Source organism: Muntiacus reevesi, chromosome 11 (genome assembly GCF_963930625.1).
Source record: "Muntiacus reevesi chromosome 11, mMunRee1.1, whole genome shotgun sequence".
Classification (NCBI taxonomy): domain Eukaryota; kingdom Metazoa; phylum Chordata; class Mammalia; order Artiodactyla; family Cervidae; genus Muntiacus; species Muntiacus reevesi.
In genome coordinates, this window is record NC_089259.1 from 17,529,125 (window position 1) to 17,543,675 (window position 14,551).

At 41.6% G+C, this 14,551-nt stretch overlaps 1 protein-coding gene across 4 annotated transcripts in view; it reads left to right on the forward strand.

Moving 5' to 3' along the window:
- The first annotated feature begins 7,275 nt into the window (after positions 1–7,275).
- CDADC1 (cytidine and dCMP deaminase domain containing 1) overlaps positions 7,276–14,551 on the forward strand; it is a 32,078-nt gene continuing 24,802 nt past the window's right edge. Inside the window, exons 1-4 of one of the 4 annotated variants that reach the window (XM_065901717.1) lie at positions 7,459–7,474; positions 8,228–8,325; positions 9,317–9,396; positions 12,839–12,913. In XM_065901717.1, the coding sequence (XP_065757789.1) occupies positions 12,884–12,913 (30 nt within the window). In that variant the 5' untranslated portion in view covers positions 7,459–7,474; positions 8,228–8,325; positions 9,317–9,396; positions 12,839–12,883. Of the gene's footprint in view, positions 7,475–8,227; positions 8,326–9,316; positions 9,397–12,838; positions 12,914–14,551 lie in introns of all 4 variants that reach the window. The other 3 variants (XM_065901715.1, XM_065901719.1, XM_065901716.1) reach the window with 3 other exon arrangements.

Below are 14,551 nucleotides of genomic sequence, written 5' to 3' on the forward strand. Positions count from 1 at the left end.
AGGACTGATGTTGAAGCTGACACTCCAATACTTGGGCCACCCGATGGGAAGAGCCAACTCACTGTTAAAGACCCTGATGCTGGGAAAGATTGAGGAAAGGAGGAGACGGGGGCCACGGAGGATGAGATGGTTGGATGGCATCACTGACTCAATGGACATGAGTTTGAGCAAGCTCCAGGAGACGGTAAAGGACAGGAAAGCCTGGCATGCTGCAGTCCATGGGGTTGCAAAGAGTCGGACACAACTTAGCAAGATAGAGTGGCTGACATTTTGCAAGTTTGTCAGCAACTTAGCATGAATTTTTTTTTTTTTAAACAAAGGTATGAGATGTATCTGTACCAATCTCTCTGGCTTTCCTTTCATGTACCTCCTTGGGGAAGTTCATTTCATCCTCCTGAAATCCCACATCACAAAATGTGCTCTGGGGACGGTTTTTAAGTCCTCACTCTCCTACTCTCAGGATATGACATTCATTTTCCAGTTAACAAGTAATCCAGACAGATGGTGCCATGAAAACTGTCACCTGTGAGGTCAGAGGTGTATTTTGTTTTAGATATATGTGTTATGTGCTGTTTTTGCTTTATGTTTTAGATAAATGTGATGGTGCATCTACAAGGAATCCAGGATAATGAGAGTTTAAGAAATTACTTAATGTTTACATATGGCAGCAAAAATGTTTAGAAACAAGTGAAAGGAATTCTGGGTAGAGTTGAGTGATCAGGGGTCTCACCTCTCTCAGGCTCAGAGAAAATCATTTACTTTAGGCACAGTACCCTCTGTTCAGAACCTAGTGACTGAAGCCTGAGGGCAGGGAGCTGCAGCAGGATTTGGCTTCCACAAAGAGACTGCGATCACATTGATAAGAGCTTTAATATGCCTTATTTGCCTCGGCTTGGCGGGCTAAGCAGTGATGGATTCAAGTCTCAGGTCTGAGTCTGATCTCTTAAGAGCCTTACCCACTCCCACCCTGAGAAGCTACACTTACAGAAAAACATGAGTCAAGGGGAAGATTGGGGGCGTGAGAAGAGGGCGACAGAGGATGAGATGGTTGGATGGCATCACAGACTCAATGGGCAGGAGCTTGAGCACGCTCCGGGAGACAATGAAGGATGGGGAGCCTGGTGTGCAGCAGTCCACGGGGTCACAAAGAGTCAGATGCAACTGGGTGACTGAACAACAGTGGATGCAGTCAGGGTGAGAGAGACTGTACTGGATATTCTGGCCAACAACCGTGTAATGTTGTTTTTTTACAGTTTGAAACATAAACCTGTTTCTGGAGGGCTGCTGCTGCCTCTGGGAACTCCAAGGGCCTCAGCCACTGCCAGGGTCTTATGAATGGTGGCCCCTGGAGGTAAGCAGGATGCAACTAGCTCAGCTATGAGCTACAAATGGTGACTCCATAAACAAGGGTCTGCTCCACATGCTGACCAGGTCCTTTTTCATGCTTTTTCATGTGATTAGCTATGTACATGATGCCTTCAAGTCCCCTTGAAGCATCCTAACACTCTAGCCCTACCTTCGTGAAGCAGCGAGGAAGCCTCTCATCTATACTTGTGTTTCTGCCAACTAGTGGAAGAGGCATACTGGTCACTTGGGGCAGCAGTCCCTAAACTGTGTTCTGCAGATTTTAAGAGAGCATTTGAAAAAAAGGATTCTGTGGTCAGCTATGATAGAAAAACAGTGCATGCTGTACCCACCTTCCCAAGAGTCACACAACACAAAAGACCATGTTGGAGGCTCTGAGATGCTGGGGACACTGCTGGGGGGCCTCACTGTGCTCCGAGCGACCTTGGGCCCCCGCCACGCCTCTGCTTGGTGGCCCGAAGGGACACGTGCTTGAGCTGCAACCACAGTCTTTTTTCTCATGGGATTTCCTCTCTGGGGCAGTCAGAGTGGCTTCTTCCCTGTGGAAAATCATGGCTAAAGATTTTATTGATACATTATTTATAGTATAATGCTTTTATGTTTTTATTTATAATATTTTATTTATGGTATAAAGTTTTAGAAGCAAAGAGCTCTCCTTTGAGCTTTCTTGTTCAGATTCTAGAAAAGAGGGATCTGCATCACACTTTCCTGTGACAGAGGTATGTTTCCAGGTGTCACAAGGAGTATCACCCTTCCTTATCACCACTGGGTCCCTGAGATGGAGTCTCTGAATTCCATTGTCCTGTGGGTGGCTGGGCACCTGCTTTCAAAATGCCCACCTCACCCATCGGCGGATTGTGAGACGAGTGCAGTCTGTCATATGTTTATTGGAATGTGAATAGAATAATCAGTGTATCACATGTACTATGGCCAACTGTTATGTTGTGAAACTTTTGTTGCAATTATATATCAGTTGGTATCTTTCATGGTTCATAAAATAAAATGTATTCTCATTGTGGGTCATAATCAAAAATATTTGAAAAGTTTTTCTAAGGTCTAAAATTGTTCTGTGTTTAGTCATGTCTAACCTTTTGCAACCTCATGGATTGTAGCCCATCAGGCTCCTCTGTCCATGGGATTTTCCAGGCAAGAACACTGGAGTGGGTTGCTATTTCCCTCTTCAGGGGGATCTTCCTGACCCAGGGATCAAACCCATGTCCCCTGCATTGGCAGGTGGATTCTTTACTGCTAGCACCACCTGGGGACCCCCGAAGTGTTCTCTAGCACAGCAGAAAGTGTCCTCTTGTGTTGACCACTAGCTGTAAGGGGAGAGGCATCATGGGAAGACGTGAGGATGGCCTCACGGGTCTCAAGTCAAGGGTCACTGGAGAGGGATAGGTGGCTGCGATTTCAGTCCTGGGCCTCCCTCTGCCTTGCGGATGGTATCCTGGACACACTGACTGGGAACTCTCGCTGCCCCCAGAGAAAGCTCTCTTTGAGCCCCCCAGCTTTTTTCAAGTGAGGCACCAACCTTGGGGAAGGGTTTGTGTTTCATTAATTGACTCCACAAATACTCACCAAGCGAAGTGCATGACAAAATAGAAACATTAGTTCGCGTTATGGGATTGAAATCATCTCGACTTTTGAATGGCCTTTTTGGCCTTGAAATGTATGACTGTATCATCTAGAGTAACCACAGATTCAGCTCACAGGCCAATAAAAGCACTGACATCAGAAAGGCCTACAGAATTTCAGGTGATTAAAAAAAAAAAAAAAAAAAGGTGGTTCTGTACAGATTCTGCTTTGGTAGGTCTGAAGTAGGGCCCAAGGTTCTGCATTCCTAATAAGCTCCTAAATGATGCTGATGCTGCTAGTCCAAGGGCCTTAGCTTCCTTGCCTGTAAAATGGAGATGATGAAAATCTGCATCATAGATATTGTATTAAATGAAGTGATGAGCATTTATATCTTTCTCCCACCCCTCTCAGGCTGTGTCTGCTTGATCAAGGTACTCAATGTCTCGGTTCCTATCAGTAGGGATAAAAATAAAAATACATACTTCATACGGTTGTTGGAAGGAGTAAATGAATATATAAAAAGGGCTGGACTTCCCAATTGGCTCAGTGGTAAAGAACCTGCCTGCCAATGCAGTAGACGTGGGTTCAATCTCTGGATCAGGAATATACCCTGGAGAAGGAAATGGCAACCCACTCCAGTATTCTTGCCTGGGAAATCCCATGGACAGAGGAGCCTGGTGGGCTACAGTCCATGGGGTCAAAAAAGAGTTGGACGTGACTGAGCACTGAACACATGCAAAGTGGCTAGAATAGAGCCTAGAACGTAGAAAATGCTCTGTACTGTAAGATACCATTATCATTACCACTATCATTGTTATAAAGTTGATTCAAGTAGCTGTTCCACCAGCATTAGGTTCCTGTTCCGTCTTACCTGTGCTCTCATTCCTACCCCTCCCTCCAGTCCCTTGACTTCTCACATGAATTATCAGAGAACCTCTTCAGGTTGCTGCTTCAGAAACGCCCAAACCCAGTTCAGATGGTGCTGCACACACAGGGAGCCTCAGGAAGCATGGTCGTGGACTCTGCTCCCAGGCCGCCGATGGCAGAGAACCCCGGGACATCACAGGAGGCGGGCCTGCCCGTCCTTCCTACCTCGTGGGGGCACAGACGTCCTCAGGGCCCCTGGACAGTCTTACGTTGTAGCACAGTGATTGATGTGGCACCAAGTTTACCTTTCTGAGGACACCAGGAGGGACAATATGTGGAAAACTTGAGAAGTGACCTCTCTCTGGCAGCGCTGCCCTCCATAACAAAGCAAATGTGCCATGAAGGGCATCTGGATTTTGTTTTGGCTTCTCTTTGCTTCGTTGAGGTTGAAGTGCCGCCAGGAACTGCCTTCCAAGAACTCTAGGAAACCTCAATTTCTGGATTCAGGGTGGTGCTTATGGTTACATCCTTGCCTGAAATGACCACACGAGGGCTGATCCTATGTACAAGGGTGCACTGGCCACCAGGGGTCGCTATCAGTCCCGTATCGACATTATCTCCAGGCATGCAGGAGGCATGGTCATCGGTCGTGGTGTGCCTTCCACATACCAGAGCAAGACCGAGGGTGAGGTAGGTTGCCTTCTACAAGCCAGGTACTCAGTCTCTGCCAAATGTCACCAGTACCAACAAATCCAGCACAGACACGATGAGCTCCCTGGGACCCCAGCTTGTTTTATTGTAAGAGGATTCTATCCAAATACACACACTGCTAGGAGCAATGTTCCCAATCAACAGGACCTAGAATAAAAGGAAGAGATCCGGGTTATCTACAGAAAATAAGTAAATGATACATAAAGTGGGGAGGGATACTAATTAGTGATGTTGAGCACCTATTCTTTACGGGCACTGTGCGACCTGGGATCATTGAGTTTTTAAGAAAATTTGTGATAAACATAATAACCCTCCCTGCCTTCCTCCATCCCCTCCATTTGTCTCTCCCTCCTTCCTTCCCCATTCTCTGAATAAGCTGGTCAAAAAGTCATTTGACAGGACTTCCCTGGCGGTCCAGTGGTTAAGACTCCAGCCTTCCAATGCAGGGGGTGCAATTTGATCCCTGGTCTGGAAGCTAAGATCCCCACTTGCCACAACTAATATTTTGCATGTGCAACTAAAGATCCCGCATGCCACAACTAAGACCCGGCACAGCCTAATAAATATATAAATATTTTAAAAATAAACAAATAAAATAAAACTTACATGGAAGATTAAAGGGTCAAGAATAACTAGGATACTCCTGAAGAAAATAAGGGGGTTTTGGGGGTAGGGGGAGGAGTTAAGGGGGCAGAGGTATAATAAATCAATAATATACAATATAGAACCCAGGAACAGATTTACATACATATAGAAACTTGATACATGACAGAGGTGACACTGCAGATCAATGAGGAGATAATGCTGGGCTAACTGATTATCCAAGTGGAAAAGAAAGTGGATTCCAACCTAACATCATACACAAAACTAAATTCTAGATGAATGATGATATAAATATGAAAGGAAAAACTTATGGCTTTTAGAGGAAATAAAAAAGTTAATGTTAAAAAACAGATATAATTGACATAGACAAATAAAAGATATCTTTATAAACATAAAAATGCTTTTCAAAAAGATACAAAACCCACTTAAGAAAATTATTTGTATGTTTGGCACATTAAAATAAAGAACTATGCACTGAAAAAATAATTAAATGAAAAAGCAAGTGACAAATGGGGAGAAGACATTTACCATACACATTCCCACCCGAGAATGAGTATCGAGGATGTATAAAGAATGTTTACAAATGAATAAGAAATAACTACCAAATAGAAAAATGGTTAACAGGTATTTCATCGAGAGGACACATGTATGGCCAATGCACCTAAGTAGAAATCAGGGAAAATCATAACCACAAGATATCATTTTATGCCAACCAGATTGGTAAACATTAAAAGTTTGACAATACCCAAGAATTAGTGGGGATACAGAGCTATGTAAATTGGTCCAGTCTCTCCAGAAAACTTTTCAGCAGTATCTGGAGAACTTGACAACTCAAGAATTCTACTCCTAAGTGTAGTCCCTAAAGAAGCTCATCCATATGAACATAATAAGTGAAGTCTCTCAGTTGTGTCCGACTCTTTGCGACCCCATGGACTGTAGCCTACCAGGATCCTCAGTCCATGGATTTTCCAGGCAAGAATACTGCAGTGAGTTGCCATTTCCTTCTCCAATACAAAAAAGTTTAAAGCAGCATTGCTTGCAATAGCAAGAAGCTGGAGATAAAGCAAATGCCTCATGACTCAAATATGGGTAAATAAATTGTGGTATACAGTTACAATGAAATACGACACAACAGTGACAATTAATGAACCACAGTCATATCCATCAACACTGAAAATTCTCTTCAGTCTTTTACAAAATAATGTACTCTCATAACGTTGGCTTTTGCTTTCATAGTCTCGGAGCGGTTCTTGTGCCTATTTTTTAAATATTTCAAATTATAACAGCTTAGGTTGGTGACGGTAAATGGGCTGAGTCACTTGGGGGGGGGGGAGGAGCTTCATCCTGAGTCATGCCTAGGACACATAAAATAATAAAACTAAATTGCACTGAGCACAAATCCACAATGTCTGATACCTCTCAGATTTTCCAAGGGCCACTTCCTCCATCCTCAATTTCCTGAGGACAGTTCTACCTTCAATGTCTTCATGTGTTTAAGAAGCAGCAGGATGTTCTTGTGGCGGTCCCTGATACTAAGTTGCCCAGCACTGGCCAACCTTAGAGGATAACCACCTGGGACCGCCTAGTTCCCACATCATTCGCCTCTCAAACTCCCTGAGACCCTGACCGCTAACTGTATGGGGGTTAGTTTCCATCTTGGTGGCTCAGGCAGTAAAGAATCTGCCTGTAATGCAGGAGACCTGGGTTTGGTCCCTGGGTCGGGAAAATCTCCTGGAGGAGGAAGTGGCAACCCACTCTAGTATTCCTGCCTGGAGAATCCCACGGACAGAGCAACCAGGGGGGCTACAGTCCATGGGGTCGCAAAGAGTGGGAGAGACTGAGTGATTAACACTGACTTCCATTTCAATTCTCCTTCACTCCCGGGCCAACTCTCACGTATGCGAAGCCTAATCGCCCTCGCCAAGTGTGCGCAACTTGGGACTTCGAGCCAAGACATCGTCAAGCGACCAGACTTCATTCAGCAAACCCTATGAACGCAAACACGAGCGTCAAATGATTCACGGCCCCGTGTCCCCTACTACTCGCCGGGTCGCCATGGGAGGAGTAGCCCCTGTGCCTCCGCGGCCGCCCCTCGCCGTGACGTCACACAGGGCGCCCGGAAATGGCCGCCGAGCTCATGCGTCATCTGACTGCGCCGAGTTGGCCGTCGCAGTACTGTTTCTGGGTGGAGACGAGAGGTGGGGTTGCTGGGGCAAAGATCATGCAGGACAGCGAGAGGTTTCCTGGGCAGCAGAGGCCGCTAGGCTGGGGATGAGAGAAGTGGGGCAGATGCAAAATCTGGAGAGCGCGGGGGCCGGACGGTCAGTCAGCACCCAGACGGGCAGCATGACCGGTGAGTGCCCCGAATCCTGCTCCCGCCGTCAGCTCTGCTCTGCGCGTCTCCCGCCGTTTCACTCCGGGTTTCCTGCTTGCTCTTCTTCGCCTGCTTTTCTGCTCCTGGGTGTCCCATCTCTGCCCCGGGCGCGTCCCCGCCTCCGTCACCGGGATCTCCTGGCCCGGCTGCACTGGCTTCTGAAGTTGCGCTCACACCTCACTCCCCTTTACTTTTTCCTCCCAGGTCCTGGAGCTGGGATCTCTGGGGATCGGCGAGCCTGAAAATTCCCTAAACCGTGTTTTGTGTTGTTTTTTAAACTTCATTCCAAAATTAACCGCACGCGGCGCTTTCCTGTATTTCAGCTGCTTTACCTTCTAAGGTCACCGTATTTTTAGTTTATGTTCTAATCCCTGCCCTTGTTGCAGCGCCTCATTACTTCAGAGTAAAGCTTGCTTCACCGTGATCTCCGATGCAAGGACTTGTCATAACTTTTAAAAAATATAATTCCCATAGCTACATGCGTCACTTGTACTTTTTTTTCCCTGCTGGGTGAAAGAGGGCCCAACTTCGGAAGATGCTGGAAGAGGTTGCCCTTATGGAGGCTGAAACTTTCTGATAAGAAAGTGCTTTGATTCTTTTGCACACGAATCCTTTTTCTATGCCTGTTGCTAAAACAGCGGAGCCAAGGCTGCAGCACCCAAGTGGCAGTGAGCTTAGTTCTGATTTTCATCATCAGTAAAAGTTTTAAGTGTTTGCCCTCTCTTTTTGTAGGTGAAATACCAAGGCTTTCTAAAGTCAACCTTTTCACTCTGCTCAGTCTCTGGATGGAACTCTTCCCAGCGGTGAAAACCCAAAGACAGAAATCTCAGGTATAATTTGTTTCGTAGATAGTTTTTCAATCTTTAGGCAAGCGGTGGTCTAAAATCTGATTTTATTGCTCTAGTTTCGGTCACACTTAAAAACAAACTCAGTAAGCCTTCAAATTTGCAAAACACTCGCGTGGTTTAGTGTGATGCTTGTAGTTCATAGCTGTGATGGTTTCGCTTTCCAGACTAAAAATAGAATATTAGCAGTTACCCTCTCAGACTGCCATCTGTATTTTCTTTGGTCAGCTGGCTGTTAAGGTCTTTGGCCCACGTTTTAATCAGGTTGTCTGTTTTCTTATTGTTGAGTTTTAAGAGTTCTTTGTATATTTTGGAGAGCAGTCTTTTATCAGATGTGTCTATTATAAATATTTTCTCCTAGTCTGTGACTTGTCTTCTCGTTCTCTTGAGACTTTGTCTTTTACAGAGCGGTTTTTAATTTTAATGAAGTCCGACTTACCATTTATTTCCTTCATGCATCATGCCTTTGGTGTTGTATTTTAAAAGTCATTGCCATACTCAAGATCATCTAGGTTTTCTCCTATGCTTATTTTCTAGGAGTGTTATAGTTTTGGCCTGTGACTCATATTGAGTTAACTTTTGTGAAGAGTGTTAGGTCCATGTGTAGATAGGGAATTTACTTCATGATAAAATGATAGTTCTTGGAGTGGTTTTCTCCCAATACCTATGTGAAATGTTTTATAAATAAAACATTATTTAAGATGTTGTGCATTTTTATTTCCTATTTTTCAACCACTTTCTATTATTGGCTTTGAGAAAGTTCTTCATTTTCTTCATGGATTTTGAAGTCCTTTATTCTTCCTAGTTGTTAATAGCTTAGTATTGTTTTATGAAAATAGAAGATTGCCAAGCCGTTGGTTTTTTTGGTTTGGGGTTTTTTTTTTTTGCTGATAGAATTTGTCTTAAAGAGACAGAAGCAAATGTTTAAGATTTAAGCCTTTTAAAGTGTATTTAAAAGTTGGACTTTACATTGCAGTGTTATTCAGCTGTGAGACGGAAGGACATCCTCCTATTTGTGGCATAATAAATGGACCTTGAGCACATTATGCAAAATGAGTAAGTCAGACAGAAAGACAAGTACTGTATGGCCAAACTCGTAGAGAGTAAAATGGTGGTTACTGGGGGCTGAGGGGACAAGATAGATGTTGTTTAAGGGTACAGACTTATGAGTAGTAAATAAGCCCTGGAGATCTAGTGCACAGTCGCAGGGAATGCGGAAAACAATACTGTTTTATAATCATCAAACATGCTAAGAGACTAGGATTTAACTATTCCAACTGCTAGAAAGAAGTGAATAGTTGTGTAACATGATTGAGTTGCTAATTATTGCTATAGTGGCAATCATAATATACAAATGTATCAAATTAATATACACCTTAATATTTTACAATGTTATATGTCAAATGTATTTCAATTAAACATTAATTAAAAGTGGGGCTTTTTACAAATTGACTAATAATTTTGAAGAACCTTTTTTAATATCAAGATTTGGTATCATTTTAATTCATTCATATACACCACACACACACACACACACACACACACACACAAAATATATCTTGTTCTTTTCCATCAGACAGGCACATTAATTTATATAAATAATTCCACTATTAATTGCACATGATGTTCACAAAGTTAAGATCTTTTTCCTATTAAGAAAAATGTTCTCTAAGCTAAAGTAATAAATTCGTTTCACTTAAATTCTTTATCCTGCTTTTGCTATAGAAAGTAAGCCACAGAAACTTAAGATGCCATTTCGCGTGTACTTGTATTGGAAACACTGCTTTTGACACTCTAAAAGTCTTTGTCTTTTTAAAAATAAAATATTTTTATCTGTTAGGAAAATAATACATGTTTATTATTTACAAAATAGAAGAAAAAAAATCCCTCATAATTGCACCACTTGGAGACTACTCATGTTTTGGTGCTGTTTCACAATCTTTTTGCTCTATTTCCTTTATTCATTGGATATCATTTAATTCTGTATCCTGCCCTTTTGACTTAACAACATTGAAAATGTTCATGTTGTAATACTGTTATAAACACTGGAGTGGCAACTTAGTCTAATGCTTTCGGAGTAGCCAGTGGTTCAGCAATTTCTCCCACCCTCACCCCTCTCTTTGTCAGCCATCATTCTGTTCTCTGGGTCTATGAACTTAGGGATTTTTGATTGTTTCTTTTGAGAATCCCATATAAGAGAGATCATATGGTCTTTTTCTCTGTCTGACTTACTTCAGTTAGCATGATGCCCTTTAGACCCCTTTATGTTGTTGTCGATGACAAGATTTCATTCTGTTCATTCACAGTATTCAATTCTGTGAGTATTGAATACTCACACAATGTTTCTTCTCCATTCATCTGTTGGTGGATGCTGAGGTTGTCTTCATATTTGGGCTATTGAAGTAAATAATGCTGCAGTGAACATTGGGAGTGCATATCTCTCTTCAAGTTAGTGTTTTCATCTTCTTTCAATAAATACCCAGAAGTGAAATGGCTGGTTCATGTTATAGTTCTGTTTTTAATTTTTAGAAGAACCGCCATACTGTTTTCCATAGTGCCTGAACCAATTTGCAGTCTCAGCAACTGTGCCTGAGGGTTCCCTTTCCCACACCGTCCCTAACACTGGGCAGTTCTCACTTTTTTGATGACAGCCATTCGAACAGGGGTGAGGTGATATCTCATTGTGGCTTTGATTTGCACTTCCCTGTTAATTCACGATGTACAGTATCTTTTTGTTTACCTGTTGACCATCTGTATATCTTTGGGAAAATGTCTATTCAGATCTTCTGCCCATTTTTTAATTGGATTTGTTGGACTTTTTTTTTTTGCTGCTGAGTTGTGTGAGTTCTTTATATATTGTGAATATTAGCCTTCTGTCAGATATGTGATTTGCAAATATTTTCTCCAGCTCAACAAGCTTTTTAGTTTGTTATATTTCCAGTTGTTTATTTTTGCTTTTGCTCTTTTGCTTTTGGTGTCAGATTCAAAAAATTGCCAAAGCCTATGTCAAGAAGCTTACCACTTGTTTTCTTCTAGGTTTTTATTATTTTATTGTCATCTTAATGATTGCATAACAATCCATCCTGTCAATGTAATATGTCTATTCTCTTATTACTGCACATTTAAATTATAATTTTTGCCAACCTTAGGGAATTATTAACTACAACCATTTCTGAATATAACTGCTATCTGAGTTTTCTGTGTTGTCAAATATTTACACTGTATGAATGTGTCTTGAGGATTGTTCAGCAAAGTATACATAATATAAAGAATAAGAATTTTTAATTATCCAATCTAAAACTAGATAAATGAGTGGGACTTCTGAGGGGGAAAAAAAACACCATAAGTACTTAAAAATTTTGGAATAATACACAATGGAATATTACTCAGCCATTAAAAAGAATACATTTGAATCAGTTCTAATGAGGTGGATGAAACTGGAGCCTATTATACAGAGTGAAGTAAGCCAGAAAGAAAAACACCAATACAGTATACTAACGCATATATATGGAATTTAGAAAGATGGTAACGATAACCCTATATGGGAAACAGAAAAAGAGACACAGATGTATAGAACAGTCTTTTGAACTCTGTGGGAGAAGGCGAGGGTGGGATGATTTGAGAGAATAGCATTGAAACATGTGTATTATCATATGTGAAACAGATCGCCAGTCCAAGTTAGATGCATGAGACAGGGCGCTCAGGGCTGGTGCACTGTGATGACCCTGAGGGATGGGATGGGGAGGGAGGTGGGAAGGGGGTTCAAGATGGGGAACACAGGTACACCCATGGCTGATTCATGTCAATGTATGGCAAAAACCACTACAATATTGTAAAGTAATCAGCCTCCAATTAAAATAAATAAATTTGAAAAAAATATTTTGGACTAGAAATCGATTATTCTTGAACATGGCTGTCATTTAAAAACAGTTATCTCTCCTACTGGTTCATAGTTTTAAATTTCAGTTAAGTAAGACTTATCTAAAATTTCCTGAATATTACTTCAGTAAGACTTTAGAATAACTGCATTGTTCCCTCATATTTCTCTATAGATCATGTACTGTCTTTCTCTCCCAGCTCTTCCCATGGTGTCCTCTGGGACCTTATCTTTATGGTGAAAGACCTCACACACTTTTCCAGGACAGTGAAGACAGTGGATTAGGGGCTCAGATCCCTGCTTACCCATTTATTAGCTCTGTGACCATGGTTGAGATATTTAATCTCTATCCACAGTTTCTTCATCTGGAAAATGAGAATAATTATAGCTACTTTGTAAAGCTGGGATAATTAAAGAAAGTGATTTAGGACCAGATACATGGTAACTGTTAGGTACTATTATTATCGTCATACATATAGTCAGCACTACCAGCATCCACACCCCCATCATTTCATTACCAACATCATTACTTCCTCCACTTCCTATTTTTTACATAGGAAATATTGAATTAATCACATTTTAGGTACTAATCCTTCCCCCCACCAATCTGCTTTTAATTAGGAAAAGGAGGAAGGAAAGCATGGACCCTTAGGAGACAGTGAAGAGATGGCCAGAGTACCTGCTGACAAAAAACAGGTGCATTTTTATGATTTTAAAAAAAGGCATGTTCATAATAACAAAGCAAAAGGGATGATACAAAGTAGAATAAAAGTTTCTTTTATATTCAAGTTCCCCTTTCCCATTTCCAGGAGAGTTTTTGTGTACCTTTCTAAAAATCATACATTTACAAGTCTATGTATGTCTCTCCAAAGGCTGGGGGTGGGGAGGTGAGACCAGATAGGATTATTTAGTCTGTAATCTGTTCCTACATCTTGCTTTTTTTTTTTAAACATTTTCAAATTTCACCCTAGTCACCCTCCCATATGAGTTCATATAGAATGTGTTGAGAAACACTGTTCCATATTCTCTCAAACTCCAGCACATCCTGCTGGTCTTGCCAAGAATGTGCTTTGCCCGGGCCATTTCTCAGGAGTTGAGTTTGCAGCAGGTAACCTTGAGGGTTGAAGTAATGTCTCTGTCTGGGACATAGAACAGGTTTGCTCACTATTCTCAATAAAACACAGCAGAATTCCCGAGCGCAGTGTTCCTCTCCTATAACGAAGCTAGCTCACTTTGTGTCTAGACATCTATATAGGCCCGTCCGCATGACCCCGTGTGGGCCAGGGAACCATCGCAGACATAGGCTCGCACTGCTTGCTGTACTGTGGACCATAGTTGTTTCTGACTTAGGATGCCTTCTGCTAGCATCTATGAAACAGCGCCAGGCCAATTTACTAGCTTATAAGTAGAGTAACATCAAAGCCCAAACCTGACCAGATGAGCCTCATTCTTTTTAATATGCATAGTATTTCCTTGCTATCTTAATCTCTGAGTTTTCCAGAGAGACTCTGATTCATTGGGTGTGCAGTGGAGACAAAACATTCATATTTGGAAAAAAGTTACCTTGTACATTTTTGTTGTACAAAAAAGTTACCTCGATGTACGTTCCTGGAGACTTCTGGTTATTTCTGAGAGTGAGTCTCGAAAATGCCCAACAAGAATATAGAAATAATTGGTTTGAGGATATTTAGATGTTTTTAATTATAAGAAAGGCAAAAGGAAAAAAATAATGAATGTATACAAAACAGACTGTCCTCTTTCACTTCTGTTCTGTTTTACTGTAAAACTGTGATTAGGATTACGTAGGCGACTTGCCAAGATGCTAGTGAAGTGAAGCAAAATCAGGATCCAGAACAGTGACTCACTGCAAAGATTTGGTCTTCTGGGAGTTGAAGTAAGCAGAGGTCCCAGAATGGAATGCAACAGAGGCTTTTATTGGCTTTAAGTTTGGGATGGGAGGATCCTGGTCTCAAACTTGAGGTTTTGGCTCTAGCTAGAAACAAAATGGGAAGGAAAAAAAGATATTTTCGAAAGTAAAAAGTACTCTCAACAACAAAAAAAGTGATAAATGTGGCCTAAAAGATTGTTCCAATAAAAAAAATTAATTGATGAGTAATGCTTCATTTTTTAAGAATGATTTTTAGATATTACCTTGAGTCTCATTTTCCACTGTTACAGAAATTTATACTCAACTGAAACCGAAACTTGGCTCTTTTAGTTTGGCCTCTTCTTGAAAGTGATTTCAAACGTGTCCTCTTGGGAATAACTTTAGAGTAAAATCTTTTTGAAAGGGAATAGGGAATAATGGACACTGTTCTCAGCCCAAGTCCCCCT